Raw genomic sequence first — 15,786 nt, 5'->3', positions numbered from 1 at the left:
AACTATCGTAACTTAATTTAGAGAGAGATTTAAACAAATCATCATATAATATATTATGTTGTAATTTGTCCTATTCTTTTGAAGGGTAAATAAGATAGAAACATTTGCTTTTACAACATGAGATACTACAATCCCACTTAAGAAAATCAATCCTAATCTTATTAGGATCGAAGGTAAGATAGCCGTAGGATCATAAAATTGTTACTATTTCTTTTTTCTTTTTTTTTTTAAATCAAAAATAACTTCTTAGACTAACTAAGTAGAACACCCTTTTGAATTGTTTATTGTTGAATGATGTATTAGATATGTATTTTGTATTGTTTCAACTTTTTATTGTTATCTGAATGGTTACGGATGGATAAACATGCGTTTTCTTTATGTTTTAAAATGTTTTTAATAAGATCTTACGATTCAATTTGATCTTGCAATCACAATCTTACACAACAAAAAACGATTGTATATAATATCGTGATATTGACAACCTTTCTTGCAATGTTTGGGAGTTAAGTAAGACCACAAGGTGTGCTCATTTTTTACATTTTATTTTAACAGTGTCAAAATCAATTTTCTATTCACTCTTCTTTTATTCTTTAAAACACATAAAGTGGTCACCTTTCATTTTTATTTTTTAAAAATAAAATTAATTTAATTTTAAAGACTAATTAAAAGATGAATAGAATTTATTAAAAATGGTTAATAAATACAAAAATTAATAAAAATATAAATATTTCATAATTTAAAACAAAAATTACATAATAAAACCTAGAAAATATAATAAAAAAATACATAATAAAAAAAATTAAGATTTAAAAAAATCATGAAACAATCTAGGGAAAATATTTTTTTCATTATTTTCTTCATCATCCTCAAAACTAATTCAAGGGCATGTCCCAAAAGATTGTAAATATTTTGCATCAAGAATTGCATATCTTCCATTACTTTTCTTTCCCTGCACGCCTTTTCTTTTTTGGCAAATTTTTCTTTGTAAAACGTCCAACGTTCTGCGTAATTTGATGTATCAATCAAGTGTCTCCGTCATTTTCCGTATTTCGTCTGCTTCTCTGCTGAAATCGCATTCGAAGATGACCCATTCCCTTTCCTCTTTACTTTGTCCCTAACAATCGGTCAGACAGTTTTTTCTAGATTGAGCTCGTTCATCATTTAAATCTAACCCGACACGAGCATCGGAAGAAGTTGTGTATCCACTTAAGCCTTTTGTTTGTTCTTTTTGTAGGTACTCCTGCAGCAGTCATTATATTTGAACATCTTTCTCGTTTCTTCACGAAACAAATGCAAAGGCTCTTAAAGAGTATATTCATCACATTGACCGCTTCTCCTTTGGATGTTAAGGTGGTTGTACAACTTATTCATCTTTAAAAACATTCTGTGATATCTTGCCACTTTAAATTTAGTTGATGTTTAGTATGATAGTTATCACCTTCTGTAACACCTTATGATCTGATGAGCCAAACAATAAACAATGACCACCAACGCCAGCGCCAGTGTTAATGCCAGCACTAGATCTTATCAGTGTCACACATTTGTTATATATTGTAACTTTTGAGCACAAATGGGGGGCATACTATATAGTAGCTATAGCTGATAAGTTTATAAGCTTATATTGTTAGTTCTTGCATGTAAGCCTCTAAAAACATTACAAATACATTTAAAACAGGTTTAAAAGGCTAAATGCAAAAAATAACAGTGCACTTTCTTACTTTCGGCTCACTCTTCATTTTTAAAAAGTTTTCCTCATTAGTAGATTGTATCTTGAAAGTACAATTCGAAAACTGGTTTTAATTCTGCTTTAGCTGACATCCAACATGTACGAACAAGTAGAAAACATTGCTGGAGGAAAACCATCACTACTGTCTCCAGCAATGCCATAAACCCTCTAGTTAAATTTATTTATTAAACATAAGATGACAATTTATTGGATTTTGTGTATGCTATTTATATTTTTACTTTTTGTAAAAACATTTGGAACAATTTTCTAATTTTTATAATGTCAAAGTCCGGTCTGCACAGAAATATATAACGTGAGAAACAAATGAAACAAAATAAAGCTATAACGTGAGAAGAAATAAGATTGAAATTGTAAAGTTAAATTCTTCTTCTACAAAAAAACAAAATTGTCTAAAGACAAGAAGAGTTAAAAGCCAAAGAGACCAAGTTCACTTGCTTTCTCCTTCTCAAAAGTTTCAAAGTATTGGTAGATGATTGTGACAGCAAGCAAAATCCCAGTGCCCGAACCAATGGCTCCCATGAAATCTGCCAAAACAGTCAACGCCCCGATGCACATTCCTCCAAATGCTGCTGCTGTTGGAATGTACCTGTTCAGCTCCTTCTGTAGGTTCGAGTCCCGATGCCCAGGCATCACCATTTGTTGCTCCTGTTCATTAATTCATATTAATATTATCACAACAATCAAAGACTGTTTTTATTTTAAAACATATTATTAGTTATCATGCATGCAAGAAATACCAACCTTCAGTTGCTTGGCCACATCTCTAGCAGATGATCCGGAAACTTCAATCCAAGTTTTTGAGAATAGTGCACAAGCTGTCAGCATGAACACCAAGTAGAAAAGAGCATGGAAAGGGTTTGCTGCCATATCCGCCAAACTGATCCATCAATCAACACAACATTAATCAAACCACTCAAAACTAACAAATCAGTAAATTATACAAAATTGCAGCTTCAGTCCAAATCTTGAAATTGTCCCATTGCTTTTGTGCTTTACTCAAAAATTGCAATAAGGATAAAAAAAAAAATTTAGTCTTAATAATAAAATAATATCAAGTTTACCTTGAAGGTGCAGTGACATAGTAAGCAATGCCGCCAACAGGAACAGACTGACCAGAGTATTCAGACTCCTTCCACTTTCCCAATAGATCAACCAAGAAATTTCCACTGTATTTTCTGTGTAGCAACTGCCAATCAAGCAAATAATATAAGCAACACAAATAAAGAAACTCATTCAAATATAATTATATTTATATACCTGAGAGATGAAATAAAGGTTGGAAACAAGTGCGGATTGAAGAATGATTGGCATGTTGGAAGTGTAAAAGAGCTTGATGGGGTAAGAGCCTTGTTGCCCACGGGCATTCTTGGATCTCACAGGCAAGACTACCCGGAAGCCTTGGAAGTAGATGACAATAAGGAAGATTAAAACGGTAGCCAATAGATTTGTCACATTTGGAAGATTTTGTCGGTAGAAAGCTTCCCGGAGTGCCCGAACTTTATCTGACCGAGTAATCAGAAGATGGAATAATGCAATAACTGCACCCTCAAATTCAGCACCACGTCCACTGTTTATGGTTGTTGGGCTAAATGCTTTCCAGATGATGCTTTCACTGCATCATTTTACCAAAACACCCATCCATGTTAAGTAACTAACTAAACTCTACTCCCAAACAACAATTTAATTGAGAAAACAACACAGGCTAAGCTTACCAGATATTAGTGGCTATGAACAATGAAATTCCAGAACCAAGGCCATATCCCTTCTGGAGAAGTTCATCTAAACATATGACAATGATCCCAGCAAAACATAGCTGAACAATGATCAGAATAGCATTCCCAACACCAAGTTGACCAACACTGCCATACATTCCTGATAGAACATAAGCCACAGCCTCACCAACCGCAATCAAGATTCCCAGCAACTTCTGAGCACCATTCCTACAAATATCACAAGTTCCAATTATATATATATTATGAAATATGAAATAATAAATTTTAAATATTATCAAACTCACAATAGTGCACGATCCTCACGAACATTGTTGTCCACTTCGATAATCTTTGACCCAGCCAATAGCTGCATGACAAGTCCAGAAGTCACAATGGGAGTGATACCCAACTCCATCACAGTCCCACGGTTGGAAGCCAGAATAACACGCATCCAGTAAAAAGGGTCTGCACCAGTTGTGGAATGGATGCCATACAGAGGAAGCTGACTGCACACCAGGAAGATGAAAAGAGAGATCACAGTGTATATGACCTTCTCTCTGAAGGGAACTTTCCTATCTGCGCTTTGGACTTCTGGCAAAAATGCAAGAAATGGTCTAACCAGATGTAACACTCTAAAACCGCCTCCCATAGTGACACCCAACCTGCTGTTAAGTCATTTATGTAAAAGTAACCATTAGATTACATTGTATAAGCAGGCCAAGTGAGGAAAGATTCATTCATCAACTGCGTGCCAAACATGTGAACCAACACAAACAATCAAACATACATGAATATTGGAGACAATTTTAACAAATGATTGTAACAAGATCAGCAATTCCAGCACGTATCCAAGGTATTGATAAAAAATTCTTCAGTTGAGACAATGTTCTAATGGATTAAAACACATAATGTATACAAGTAAAACGATAACTCATTGCACTACATGCTGGACTTTATCAGGCATCGGCATTGCAGAACTTTGTTTAACATCTAAATTTCCCTAACATAATAAATCATTTTCATTTCAATTACTCTAGATCACCGTAAAATAGCAAATAAAAAGAAAATTCAATTCATTGACTTTCAAGTAGTGCAACCTCTTAATCGTCTCATTCTATTAGAAATTAAATCATTGAAGAATGAGATACAATGAAGGATATAACTAGAGACGGAAATCAGTTTGAGCGTCGTTGACCAACCGATCTAAATAATCATGCACACACATCAACAGATCCACAACCAATCTAAACATAAAACTCAAGCATCGGCATGAAAACACAACAATACCACCACCAGTTAAAAAATCAGTACAGATCGAGTCATATAGCAGCTGATTTGAAACTTTCTACATCGACTTTTTCGAGACAAACAATCCAATTTTGGATGAAAATAGACATAACCAGATTAATAAGATAGATCAAGTACTTACAGCGTATGATTTGGTAGAGATTTGATCTACTGGGTGGAGGGTTAGTGTCCTAGGGTTTTATATCGGAGAAATGGGGATGGAGATTGTTAACATGAACGGAGAGATAACGCTTAAACGTCCCCGGTTAGAAAAGATCTTCTGTACAACGGAACATATAAAAGGAAATTTTATAGAAAGCACCCTTTATCTTCAGCCGATATTTCGAAATAGTCCTTACAACTCGTAAATAGTAATTTTTGACTCATATCTAAACATAGACTCTAAATCCACTAATTGCAAAGAAAAAAACGAAATAAAATAAATTTAAAGCATGAATAATAATTAACAGAAGTTTTTTTTTCCTAAATGCAGTTATAGGTAGACCCAAAACAATTCAAAGTGATAAAGGTAGAATAAAGTTCTAAATATATTAATTAATTGAAAAAATTCTTCTAAATTTCATGGGTACTAATACATCTTATAGTTTGTTATAGATTTACATACATATTTACACATTTCAAATTAATCCTAAAAAATCACACACTCAATTTAGATCTCTCATCGGATGTTACTTTTGTATGGGATATGCATGTTTTATTTATTATTGTCTAGGGATAATTATATGTACATATTCAATCGTTTTATACAAAATGGTTAATTTATTTGACATACGATAATCTATCAGTAATCAATTAGAATATACATATATTTTTTTTGGAAATAGAAGAACACATATATGTGCATTGGTTGATAATGACAATCAAGATTGTTTTGCTTAAAACTAGGTTTGTATCAAAGTGTTTAAAAATGAGTCTCTTCCTTAATAATTTGAAGATTCAAGTATTGTTATAAACAAAAATAACTATTTTAGTAATAGGATTTAAAAGGACATGTGTATTAATCATTCAGATCATAATAATAATAAATATACCAAGAGGCTCATATATAATTAATTGTGTTGATAAGAAAGTGCAAATCTACAAAGAATACCTAAAAAATTAAACTTAAATATCATATATTTATTTCTATGAATATTATGATTTGTCTTCGATATTAATAAAAAGACAAGTTTATGGGGCTCTTGATTAAAGTTCCTCCTTTTTAACCATATGTGATTGAAAGTGCATACTTGTGAAGCATGTTATAAATAGGTGTTGTCTATTTATTAGTATGAACACTCATGTACGACGTGGAGAAAACACATAGGACTACTCAATACAATAGATTTTGGATGAACTTTGACAACCTTGTAAAGTTTGTGTTATAATGAAAATTCGTTTTACCTGTTGGGGTAGTCCTGAATTGTGACTTAACAGAAAGGGGCTTTTTGTAAATTCTGAAACCAAACAATTCATAGATTGACAATTTGACACGGATTAACACGAGTGTCTAGCCAATAATCACTTGCCATGGAGGATAGCATTCCACGTAAGATCTTTGTAGAGTCCGCTTGAAGAGTAAACTGAATCTTATTTTTGGAATTCATTAAAAATATTAACTATCACAAAATGGATAAAAGGGATATTATATTTTTGTTTTTGCATATATATATATATATATATATATATATATATATATATATATATATACTAGTAGTGTACCCGCGCAAAGCGGCGGGGCGTGTAAATTCTTTCGGTGATATGTTTGATCTACAAAAATGTTATGTTACAAAAGAAAGTACATGTCGAAGATAAAATAATCAAACTATGGTGTTATTTGGGAGATGAAGTCATTTTTTGTTCCTGGACAGTGGGCTTTATAGCAGAGGAGGGAACAAAGACGTATATGCGATTGGAGGAATATTTTGAATCAACATGCTAAATTTAAGGATATCTAAAAGGGTTCAAAATTTGAATGAATCCGGGATTTAAGGGAACCATATCAAATTGTTGAGAAATATAAGGAGATTTGATGATAAATTTTTGAATTCAAAATGTGGTTAAAATTTAATATTATTTTATTAATGATTACTTGTACTATCAGCTTCATCATTTGGACGTCTTAAAAAAATATTATTATTATAATCAATCTATTTTTAGAAATAGTTAGATTTCTTTTATAAGATAGTAAAGATATATATATATATATATATATATATATATATATATATATATATATATATATATATATCTTCTCTACTAATAAAACAGTACTAGAAACACCACCTGGCATTCCCTTAGCCACTCACCCTTGCATTTTCCCGCTCAAAAATTATAAGTGAAGTTCCCACTTCGCCCTTCTATTCTCAAAAATAAAACTGTACACATCAGGAAACATAAATCGTCAATCAGTAAATATATAAATCAGGAAATTTCAAATTTAATTCGGTGGAATATTGAAGATCAAATCAATCCCAATAAATCAGCTAATCAATTTAAATTCCATTTTATATCAATCCCAAAAAATCAGGCAATCAGTTTAGGAAGAGATGATATATTTCAATACAATTTCAGAAGTCAATACGATTTTAAGGGTCACGTATTCATCATCAGGTCAGCAAAACTACATTGCTCTTTACCTTTTAGATGTTCTATTTCATCTACATTCTTAATCGATTTCATCACTTTTCCCTCTATTTTTTTACCTGTTATGTATAAGAGTTTGATACATTGGTATTTCTTTATGTATATTCTGGTATATATAGTCACGATCTGTGTATGTCGATTTTTGGTTTTCTTAATATGTGTATCTTATATAACTATATGTGATACATTAGAGTCATAGGACCATTCAATTTCTTCTGCACCTATTTGCTTCCTCCAATGATTTGGTCCATCTAAATACTTAATGGCATGACTTCAAGAAATGCATCTACAATAACTGCTTCTTCATCATCAATCAAGTTAAATCCAGGATGTCATAAATTAAAAAGGAAGTTGGAACATTTATCTCCTATTCCATTGATTGACTTGACAACAGATCTAGAAGATGTACATGAAGTCAATAATGAAAACCTAATAGTAGGTATTTCCAAAGGTAATACATATATATATACCCATTTTTTTATCTTACACCTGAAATATCATATTGTATATACTTATAAAATTAAATATTTTACTAAAACAACTTTATTTTCTTACAGAATATTTGGATCATGGTGATCAAATTGTTGTATGTCAAACATGTCATGCAAAATTATGGACAAATGAATCCATAAGAGGAAAAAAAAAAAAAGGGAACACAAATTATTCATTATGTTGTGGTTATGGCAAGGTTCAACTACCAGATTTAAAGAACGCACCACCAACTTATGAAAGAATGTTCAGAGCAACGGATTCTAAAAGCAAAAACTTCATGAAAAACATTCGACGTTACAATTCAATGTTTTCTTTTACGTCAATGGGTGGTAAAATTGATTATTCAATCAATAGAGGAAATGCTCCATATATTTTCAGACTTGGTGGTCAAAATTATCATACTATTGGAAGCCTTTTACCACCAAATGGATCGCAACCAAAATTCTCTCAGTTATACATTTATGATACTGAGAACGAAATTTCAAATAGACAAACATGCTTTGGGTATATTTTCAAACTTCTTATTCATACTTAAGTTTAATCTTTTTTTATTTTTATTTTTTTACTAATATTATGTATATTTTCAATTTTTATAGTGGGGAAAAGCATCAATCTACATCAATCGATAATGATATTATTTAAGATTTGAAGGTGATGTTAGATTCAAATAATGTCTTGGTTAGCTCTTATAGGATGGTAAGAGATACTTTTAAAAAAAATCCTGAAGTTGATATGAAGTTAAGAATTATCGGGAAAAGGGATCGAGATGGAAGGACATATAACCTACCAACTGCTTCTGAGGTTGCCGCTTTAATTGTAGGTGACAATTTTGATTCGGTTGAAAATAGAGATATTGTTGTTCAGACAAAATCGGGATTTCTACAGCGTATCAGTGAATTGCATCCTTCTTACCTTCCTCTCCAATATCCGCTACTATTTCCATATGGGGATGATGGTTACAACGTTGATATTCTTCATAGAGGTGTTGAATCTACAACCAACAACAAGCGCTCGAAATGTACAATGAGAGAATTTTTCGCTTTCAGAATTCAAGACAGAGATCATTCGTTCTCACTGATTCTTAATTCAAAAAGGTTGTTTCAACAATTTTTGGTAGATGCGTATACGATGATTGAAAGTGAAAGAATGTATTTCATACGTAGCCAACAACATGTTCTTAGATGCGAGTCTTACGAGAATTTAAGTAAACAAAAAGCTCAAGGAACTACAAATATCTCCAACATCGGCCAACGTGTGATATTACCTTCATCTTTCACAGGTGGTGCGCATTATATGCTGCAAAACTATTTGGATGCCATGTCGCTATGTAAATGGTTTGGATATCCTGATTTCTTCATAACCTTACGTGTAATCCCAAATGGCCAGAGGTTAAAAGGTTCTTTAAGGATACTTCACTTCAACCAGAAGACAGACCTGATATACTATGTAGGTTGTTCAAGATCAAGCTTGATGCATTTATTAAAGACCTAAGGGAGAATCACATTTTCGGCATAGTTCAAGCAGGTATTTGAAATTATGTTTCTTCATAATTGATAAAAGTTATAATTTTTATTACATATTTTTTTATATTTTTCCTTACGGTATAATCATTTTTTATTTTTTTTTCCAAAATATTTTGCAGTTGTTTATACAATTGAATTTCAAAAAAGAGGTTTGTCGCATAGTCATATATGTTTATTTATGCATTCTGACTACAAGTTACCCACTGTTGAATTGATCGATACGATAATTTCCGCTGAGATACCAAACATAGATGAAGATCCAGAGTTGTATAAACTTGTGCAAGAGTTCATGATTCATGGTCCATGTGGAGCTGAAAACATCAATTGTCCATGCATGGTCGACAACAAGTGTTCGAAAAACTTTCCAAAACAATTCTGTAATCATAACTCTGTTGATCAGAATGGTTTTCCATTATATAGGAGAAGAAATGATGGTCATTTTGTTGAAAAATCGGGTGTGAAATTGGATAATAGAAATGTTGTCCCATACAACAAATATCTATTGAAAAGATATCAGGCACATATTAATGTTGAATGGTGCAATCAGGGTTCTTCTATAAAGTATTTATTCAAATACATAAACAAGGGACCTGATAGAGCTACAGTTGCCGTTGTACGAAGCAATAATGAAGCCGATAGTAATGATGTAGTCGATGAAATAAATGAGTATTACGACTGTAGATATTTATCTGCATGTGAAGCATCATGGAGAATTTTTAAATATGATGTTCATTACAGATATCCTTCTGTGGTTAGACTTCCTTTTCATCTTCCTGGTCAACAACAAATCGTATATGGGGAAGACGATGATATTCACGATGTTCTCGACAAACCCTCCGTTGCTTCTTCAATGTTCACAGCTTGGATGGAGTGTAATGCAGTTAATGGTGATGCACGGAAACTTACGTATGTTGAATTTCCTACAAAGTTTGTTTGGAATCGTGGTGATAGGATTTGGAAGCCAAGGGAAGTAGGAAAGTGCATTGGTAGAATTCATTCGGTTTCACCTAAACTAGGGGAAGCTTATTTCCTAAGGATTTTGTTAAATAAGGTGAAAGGTCCGAAATCATTTGAAGAAATTCGCACAGTAAATGGTGAAGAATATTCTTCTTTTAGAGATGCTTGTTATGCTCTTGGGCTCTTGGATGATGACAATGAATACATCGATGCAATCAAAGAAGCAAGTCATTCTGGATCTGGTTTTTACCTACGATTCTTATTTGCTACATTGTTGATGTGTAACAGTATGTCTAAACCGGAGGTTGTTTGGGAAAACACATGGGAATATTTGGCAGATGGAATTCTTTATAACCAACGACATAGATTCAAGTCTCCAGGTATTAAAGATTATTATTATTATTATTATTATTATTATTATTATTATTATTATTATTATTATTATTATTATTATTTAAGTAGTCATTTATTTATTTTTAAACATACATTAAATAATACTTTTAATTATAAATAAATATTGTTAATAATATTTCTAATTACTTAGCTCTTTGTCCTCCAGACTTATCAGTCAATGAAGATCAGCTTAAGAACTTAACTTTGTTCGAGATAGAACAAGTTTTACTTTGGAATAACTCGAGTCTAAAAAATTATAAAAACATGCCTATCCCAGATCTTGATTCTGTTTCTTCTTCAAACAATCGACTTATCACCGAGGAGCTAGAATATGACATTACCGCTATGAAGACCGAGTTTGATCGTATGTTTCTTGCATTGACAAATGAGCAGCGTCACATTTTCCTTGATATCATGAGTGCAGTTAAAGAAAATAAAGGAGGTGTCTTCTTTGTTTATGGTTATGGTGGAACTGGTAAAACTTTTTTATGGAAGACAATATCTGCCGCTATTAGAAAAGATGGTCATATTGTTCTAAATGTTGCTTCAAGTGGGATTGCTTCATTATTATTGCCCGGAGGTAGAACAGCACACTCCCGATTTATAATTCCATTTGAACTAACAGAGGATTCTGTTTGTAGAATAAATCCAGATAGTGACCTTGCAAGCTTATTGAGAAAAACCTCATTGATAATTTGGGATTGAAGCTCCTATGGTCCACAAGCACGCATTTGAAGCTTTAGATCGAAGTTTGAAAGATGTATTCAAGTCTGAAAATTCTAGCAACTCAGATATTCCGTTTGGAGGGAAAGTTATTGTTTTTGGAGGAGATTTTAGACAGATCTTACCTGTTATTCTAGGTGGAAGTAGACAAAACATTGTTAATGCTTCGTTAAGTTCTTCATATTTATGGCAACATTGCAAGATCCATAAATTAACAAAAAACATGAGACTAAGTGTTGGAAGGGATCAATCTGATATAGAAAAAATCGGAGATTTTGCAAATTGGTTGTTGGATATAGGAGAAGGCAAACTTGGTGGTATCAACGATGGAGAAACGGTTATTGATATTCCAGATGATATTCTCATTAATGATGCACATGATCCTATAGGTTCATTAATCGAGTTTGTATATCCTTCGATTTTGGAAAAGTACAACAATACAAGCTATTTTCAAGAAAGAGCAATACTTGCTCCAAAGAACGAAGTGGTTCAAGAAATAAACGATCGTTTGCTATTGAAATTTCCAGGAGATGAGGTTGAATACTTAAGTTCAGATAGTATATGCCAATCTGAATTTCTCCATGATCAATTTGATGCAAATTTATATTCACCTGATGTTTTAAATGGTCTGAAAGTATCAGGTTTACCAAACCATAAGTTAGTTTTAAAAATCGGTGTTCCAGTTATGTTGCAGAGAAATATTGATCAGAAAAACGGCTTGTGTAATGGAACAAGACTCCAGGTGATTTCATTGGGCAAACGTGTTATTGAGGCACGTATCATATCTGGAACTAATATTGGAAACCACACTTTTATTCCAAGAATGTCTCTAACTCCATCAGAAAAGAAAATTCCATTCAAATTTCGAAGAAGACAGTTTCCATTGGTTGTATGTTTTGCAATGACCATTAATAAGAGTCAGGGACAGTCATTATCCAAGGTTGGTTTGTTTCTCAAACATCCCGTGTTTTCACATGGCCAATTGTATGTTGCTTTATCTAGAGTCCAAAGTAGGGACGGATTAAAATTGTTAATTTTAGATAAGGATGGTAGTCTAACAAATAAAACTTCCAATATCGTTTATAAGGAAGTTTTTGGGAATTTATAAACAATGCTTTTCTACCATCTTTTATTTACTTTTCTACCATCTTTTATTTACTTTTCTTGTATCGTACTTCATCTATCATATTAATTAATTAATTTTTACAACTTTATTGTATTTGACTTATTCATATTAATGCTAATATCACTATTCTTCATTTTTTCTAAACTTTCATATCTTTTTTTTGTTACAAATTAAAAACTATAATTATATTTCAATTTATCACCCGTGGATTTCCACGGGTTTAAACCTAGTGTGTGTATATATATATATATATATATATATATATATATATATATATACACACACACACACACTAGGTGTGAGATCCATGTATCACATGGGTTTATTTAAAATAAATTAATATAAAATTCAAAATATTTGATAAGTTTTAATTTATAAGAAAAATGAGAATTGAATTATAAAAATTAAAGTGTTTTTTTTATCTTTTAAATTTAAACAAATAATTTAGATAAATAAATAAAGGAAATTATGAAACTTTAATTTAGTAATTTTGTAATTAGAAGGAAAGTTCATTAATGAAATTGATATGCATTTATTATTAGATTTAAATTACATTTGACATTTAATAAAATAGAAAAAACATAAAATGACAAGTGGAATAAAAATTAATTTAAAATTACCATAAAATTACATGTGGCAAATTGAATGAGAATATGACAAGTGGCAAAAAAAAAACTTCATTTATTAGAGTGTATATATATATATATATATATATATATATATATATACACACACACACTAAGTTATAATCTTTTGAAACCACGGTCATTATATTTAAAAATTTTATATAGATAAAAAATAATAAATGTTAAAAAAAAACCAAGATATTATCGATTATAAGTAATTAGGAATTACTTTGTTAAGCAAAATAAATACAATAATGATATTAGGATATGATTTTGTATTTTCAAAATTTGAATTGAATTTGATTTGTTACCTAAAAAGAAAATAATAAAAATAATAGAAAAATATCATGTGTCAAAGACACATTCTGAAAAACTAACACATTTTATTTTTTAGGTTTCATTTATATATATATATATATATATATATATATATATATATATATATATATATATATATATATATATATATATATATATATATATATATATGAGGGTCCAATTGAGAAAAAAAATTGAGAATGAGAGAATCGTTTTCAACTACATGTTTATTTTGTTGCAAAACACTTAGACATACCAACAGAAGTGGATAACAGATACATATGTGTTTTCCAACAAAAATGTTTCCTTCAAATTTGCTAATCATTACATTAATATATATATATATATACAAAAACTTTTTATTTTTGTTTTTTATTTGTAGAAAGCTATTTTATCAAAAAAATTATTTTAAATATATCAAAATTCATATTTTTTTTATTCTCTATAGATAAACACTCATATTGATATAGTTTTAAGATAAAATAAAAAAATTATTTTTTTACAGATTCAGCTCTCGTTATTTATAACTGAATAAAGACATATCAGATTTTTATTACAGTATATTCGTTATTCACTTATGAATAAAACGTATTTTAACGTTTTTATAGTTTAAGTATCATTCATATATAATTATAATACGTAATAAAGTTTTCTTACCTAAAATATATTTTTTTATATCATCTTTCGTAACATGTTATATTTATATATGAATAAAGTGTGTATTAGTTGCCATCATATGTTATATTCATATATAAATAGATTATTTTTAGATTTTTGTTACAGTTCATTTGTTATTTGAATATGAATAAGTAGTATTTTTATAAAAGACGAAGTCTTTTGCAAATTTGGCTACGTATTCATATATAAATAACAAATGAACTTTAACAAAAATATGATAAATGCGTATTTCATATATGAATATTGTGATGAAGACTAATACATGTTTTATTCATATGTGAATATAACATGTGGCAAAAGTTGATGTAAACTGTAAAGAGTTTATTATATATTATATTCATATATGAATGATGTTTAAACTATAAAAAGAGTAATCAAACTTTTTATTCATAACTGAATAACGAATGTATTACAGTAAAAATCTGATGTATTTTTATTTATATATGAATAACGAGAGCTGAAACTATAAAAAAATTATTTTATCTTAAAATATATCAATATGGATGTCCATTTATAGCGAATAAAATATTAGAGTAAATTACTGAAATGATCCCTGTGGTTTAGGTAAAATTGTGTGTTTAGTCCCTAACTTTGTTTTTGCACTCGTACAGTCCTCAAGGTTTCATTTTATTACGCACCTAGTCCCTATTGACGTTTCCTGTCACTCTTCTCCGTTAAGTATCTCACGTGACTGGCACACTAAGGGTATATTCGTCCTTTTATTTGAAAACCCTTTTTGAAGGTTGTATAATGTGTTTCTCTCTCTCTATTCTAATTACTTTCACTTCATCTTTCTCCATCTTTTTTCTTCTTCTCTGCAACAACAAAACAATAGTAAGAACCCTAATGGCACGAAATTGCAGTTGTGGTCACCCAACTGTAATACGAACATCAACGACGAAGAAGAACCCTGGACGACGATTCTATGCTTGTACCAACAAGGTAACTTGTTAATTGAGCCCCATTAGTAAAAAAAAACCTTTGACGAAGGAAAAAATATCAAATTTTCAGGTAACAACTTGTAGTTTTGTTGGCTGGGTTGATGAAGATGAGTCTGATCATGCAAGAGCTGACCTTTCACTTCTATCAAAGCTTGAAGATCAGAATTTGAAGTTGAGGATGCTATTACTCTTCAGTTGGGCTTTTTTTGTGGCGATCCTAATTTACAAGCTGTAATTTAGTCGATGTAATTTAGTCAATGTAATTTACAAGGCTTTTACTTTATTTTGTGGGAATTGACAATTATGTTGATGGTCTGTAGGATTTGAAAACAATTATCTCCATGTATTTATTTAGTGCTTAATAGAATTGGTATTTTGCAAGAAAAAGGGTTAACTGATCAAAATGTTATGTTGATGGTATGTCAGAATTGAAAACAATTATCTCTGATGTTTTTAGTGCTTAATACAATTAGTATTGTGCAAGAAAAAGGTTTAACTGATCAAAATGTAACACATGTTTATTCTATTTGTACTAATTTAAATCAAAACCATCAATCAGTGACAATTATATCCATTTAAATGTAGAAATTGGTATGAACTTAAATGTCAATAAGTGC

The 15,786-nt window shown here is 30.6% G+C and overlaps 3 protein-coding genes across 3 annotated transcripts; 2 read left to right on the top strand and 1 right to left on the bottom strand.

Moving 5' to 3' along the window:
- Window positions 1–2,061: 2,061 nt before the first annotated feature.
- Window positions 2,062–5,032, bottom strand: LOC145044833 (uncharacterized). The gene is made up of 7 exons (XM_078993225.1): window positions 4,889–5,032; window positions 3,765–4,124; window positions 3,460–3,687; window positions 3,005–3,359; window positions 2,809–2,933; window positions 2,489–2,624; window positions 2,062–2,392 (listed from the first exon to the last, which is right to left on the bottom strand). Exons 2-7 carry the CDS (start codon window positions 4,106–4,108, stop codon window positions 2,153–2,155), a joined length of 1,428 nt encoding a protein of 475 aa, XP_078849351.1. The 5' UTR covers window positions 4,109–4,124; window positions 4,889–5,032; the 3' UTR covers window positions 2,062–2,152.
- Window positions 5,033–8,577: 3,545 nt separating this feature from the next.
- LOC145012148 (uncharacterized) lies at window positions 8,578–11,462 on the top strand. The gene is made up of 4 exons (XM_078970930.1): window positions 8,578–9,330; window positions 9,527–9,556; window positions 9,604–10,744; window positions 10,909–11,462. Exons 1-4 carry the CDS (start codon window positions 8,578–8,580, stop codon window positions 11,460–11,462), a joined length of 2,478 nt encoding a protein of 825 aa, XP_078827056.1.
- A 7-nt stretch (window positions 11,463–11,469) lies between these two features.
- LOC145012136 (uncharacterized) lies at window positions 11,470–15,404 on the top strand. Its single transcript, XM_078970920.1, has 2 exons — window positions 11,470–12,420; window positions 15,240–15,404. Exons 1-2 carry the CDS (start codon window positions 11,470–11,472, stop codon window positions 15,402–15,404), a joined length of 1,116 nt encoding a protein of 371 aa, XP_078827046.1.
- The last annotated feature ends 382 nt before the right edge of the window (window positions 15,405–15,786 follow it).

Source organism: Lactuca saligna, chromosome 1 (genome assembly GCF_052625555.1).
Source record: "Lactuca saligna cultivar CGN05327 chromosome 1, ASM5262555v1, whole genome shotgun sequence".
NCBI classification, from domain to species: Eukaryota; Viridiplantae; Streptophyta; class Magnoliopsida; order Asterales; family Asteraceae; genus Lactuca; species Lactuca saligna.
Note: the sequence above shows the minus strand (reverse complement) of the source record. Positions and strands in the feature narration are given on the sequence as shown.

Bases quoted from the DNA above. Each gene is read 5' to 3' on its own strand.
- LOC145044833 (XM_078993225.1), bottom strand. From the start codon at position 4,108: ATGGGAGGCGGTTTTAGAGTGTTACATCTGGTTAGACCATTTCTTGCA. The intron at 3,688-3,764 runs GTGAGTTTGATA...TGATATTTGTAG, and splicing joins CGTGAGGATCGTGCACTATT to GAATGGTGCTCAGAAGTTGC. The intron at 2,625-2,808 runs GTAAACTTGATA...TTGATGGATCAG, and splicing joins TATGTCACTGCACCTTCAAG to TTTGGCGGATATGGCAGCAA.
- LOC145012136 (XM_078970920.1), top strand. From the start codon at position 11,470: ATGGTCCACAAGCACGCATTTGAAGCTTTAGATCGAAGTTTGAAAGAT. The intron at 12,421-15,239 runs GTTGGTTTGTTT...TCAAATTTTCAG, and splicing joins AGGGACAGTCATTATCCAAG to GTAACAACTTGTAGTTTTGT.
- LOC145012148 (XM_078970930.1), top strand. From the start codon at position 8,578: ATGGTAAGAGATACTTTTAAAAAAAATCCTGAAGTTGATATGAAGTTA. The intron at 9,331-9,526 runs GTAGGTTGTTCA...AATATTTTGCAG, and splicing joins AGACAGACCTGATATACTAT to TTGTTTATACAATTGAATTT. The intron at 9,557-9,603 runs GTTTGTCGCATA...TCTGACTACAAG, and splicing joins AATTGAATTTCAAAAAAGAG to TTACCCACTGTTGAATTGAT.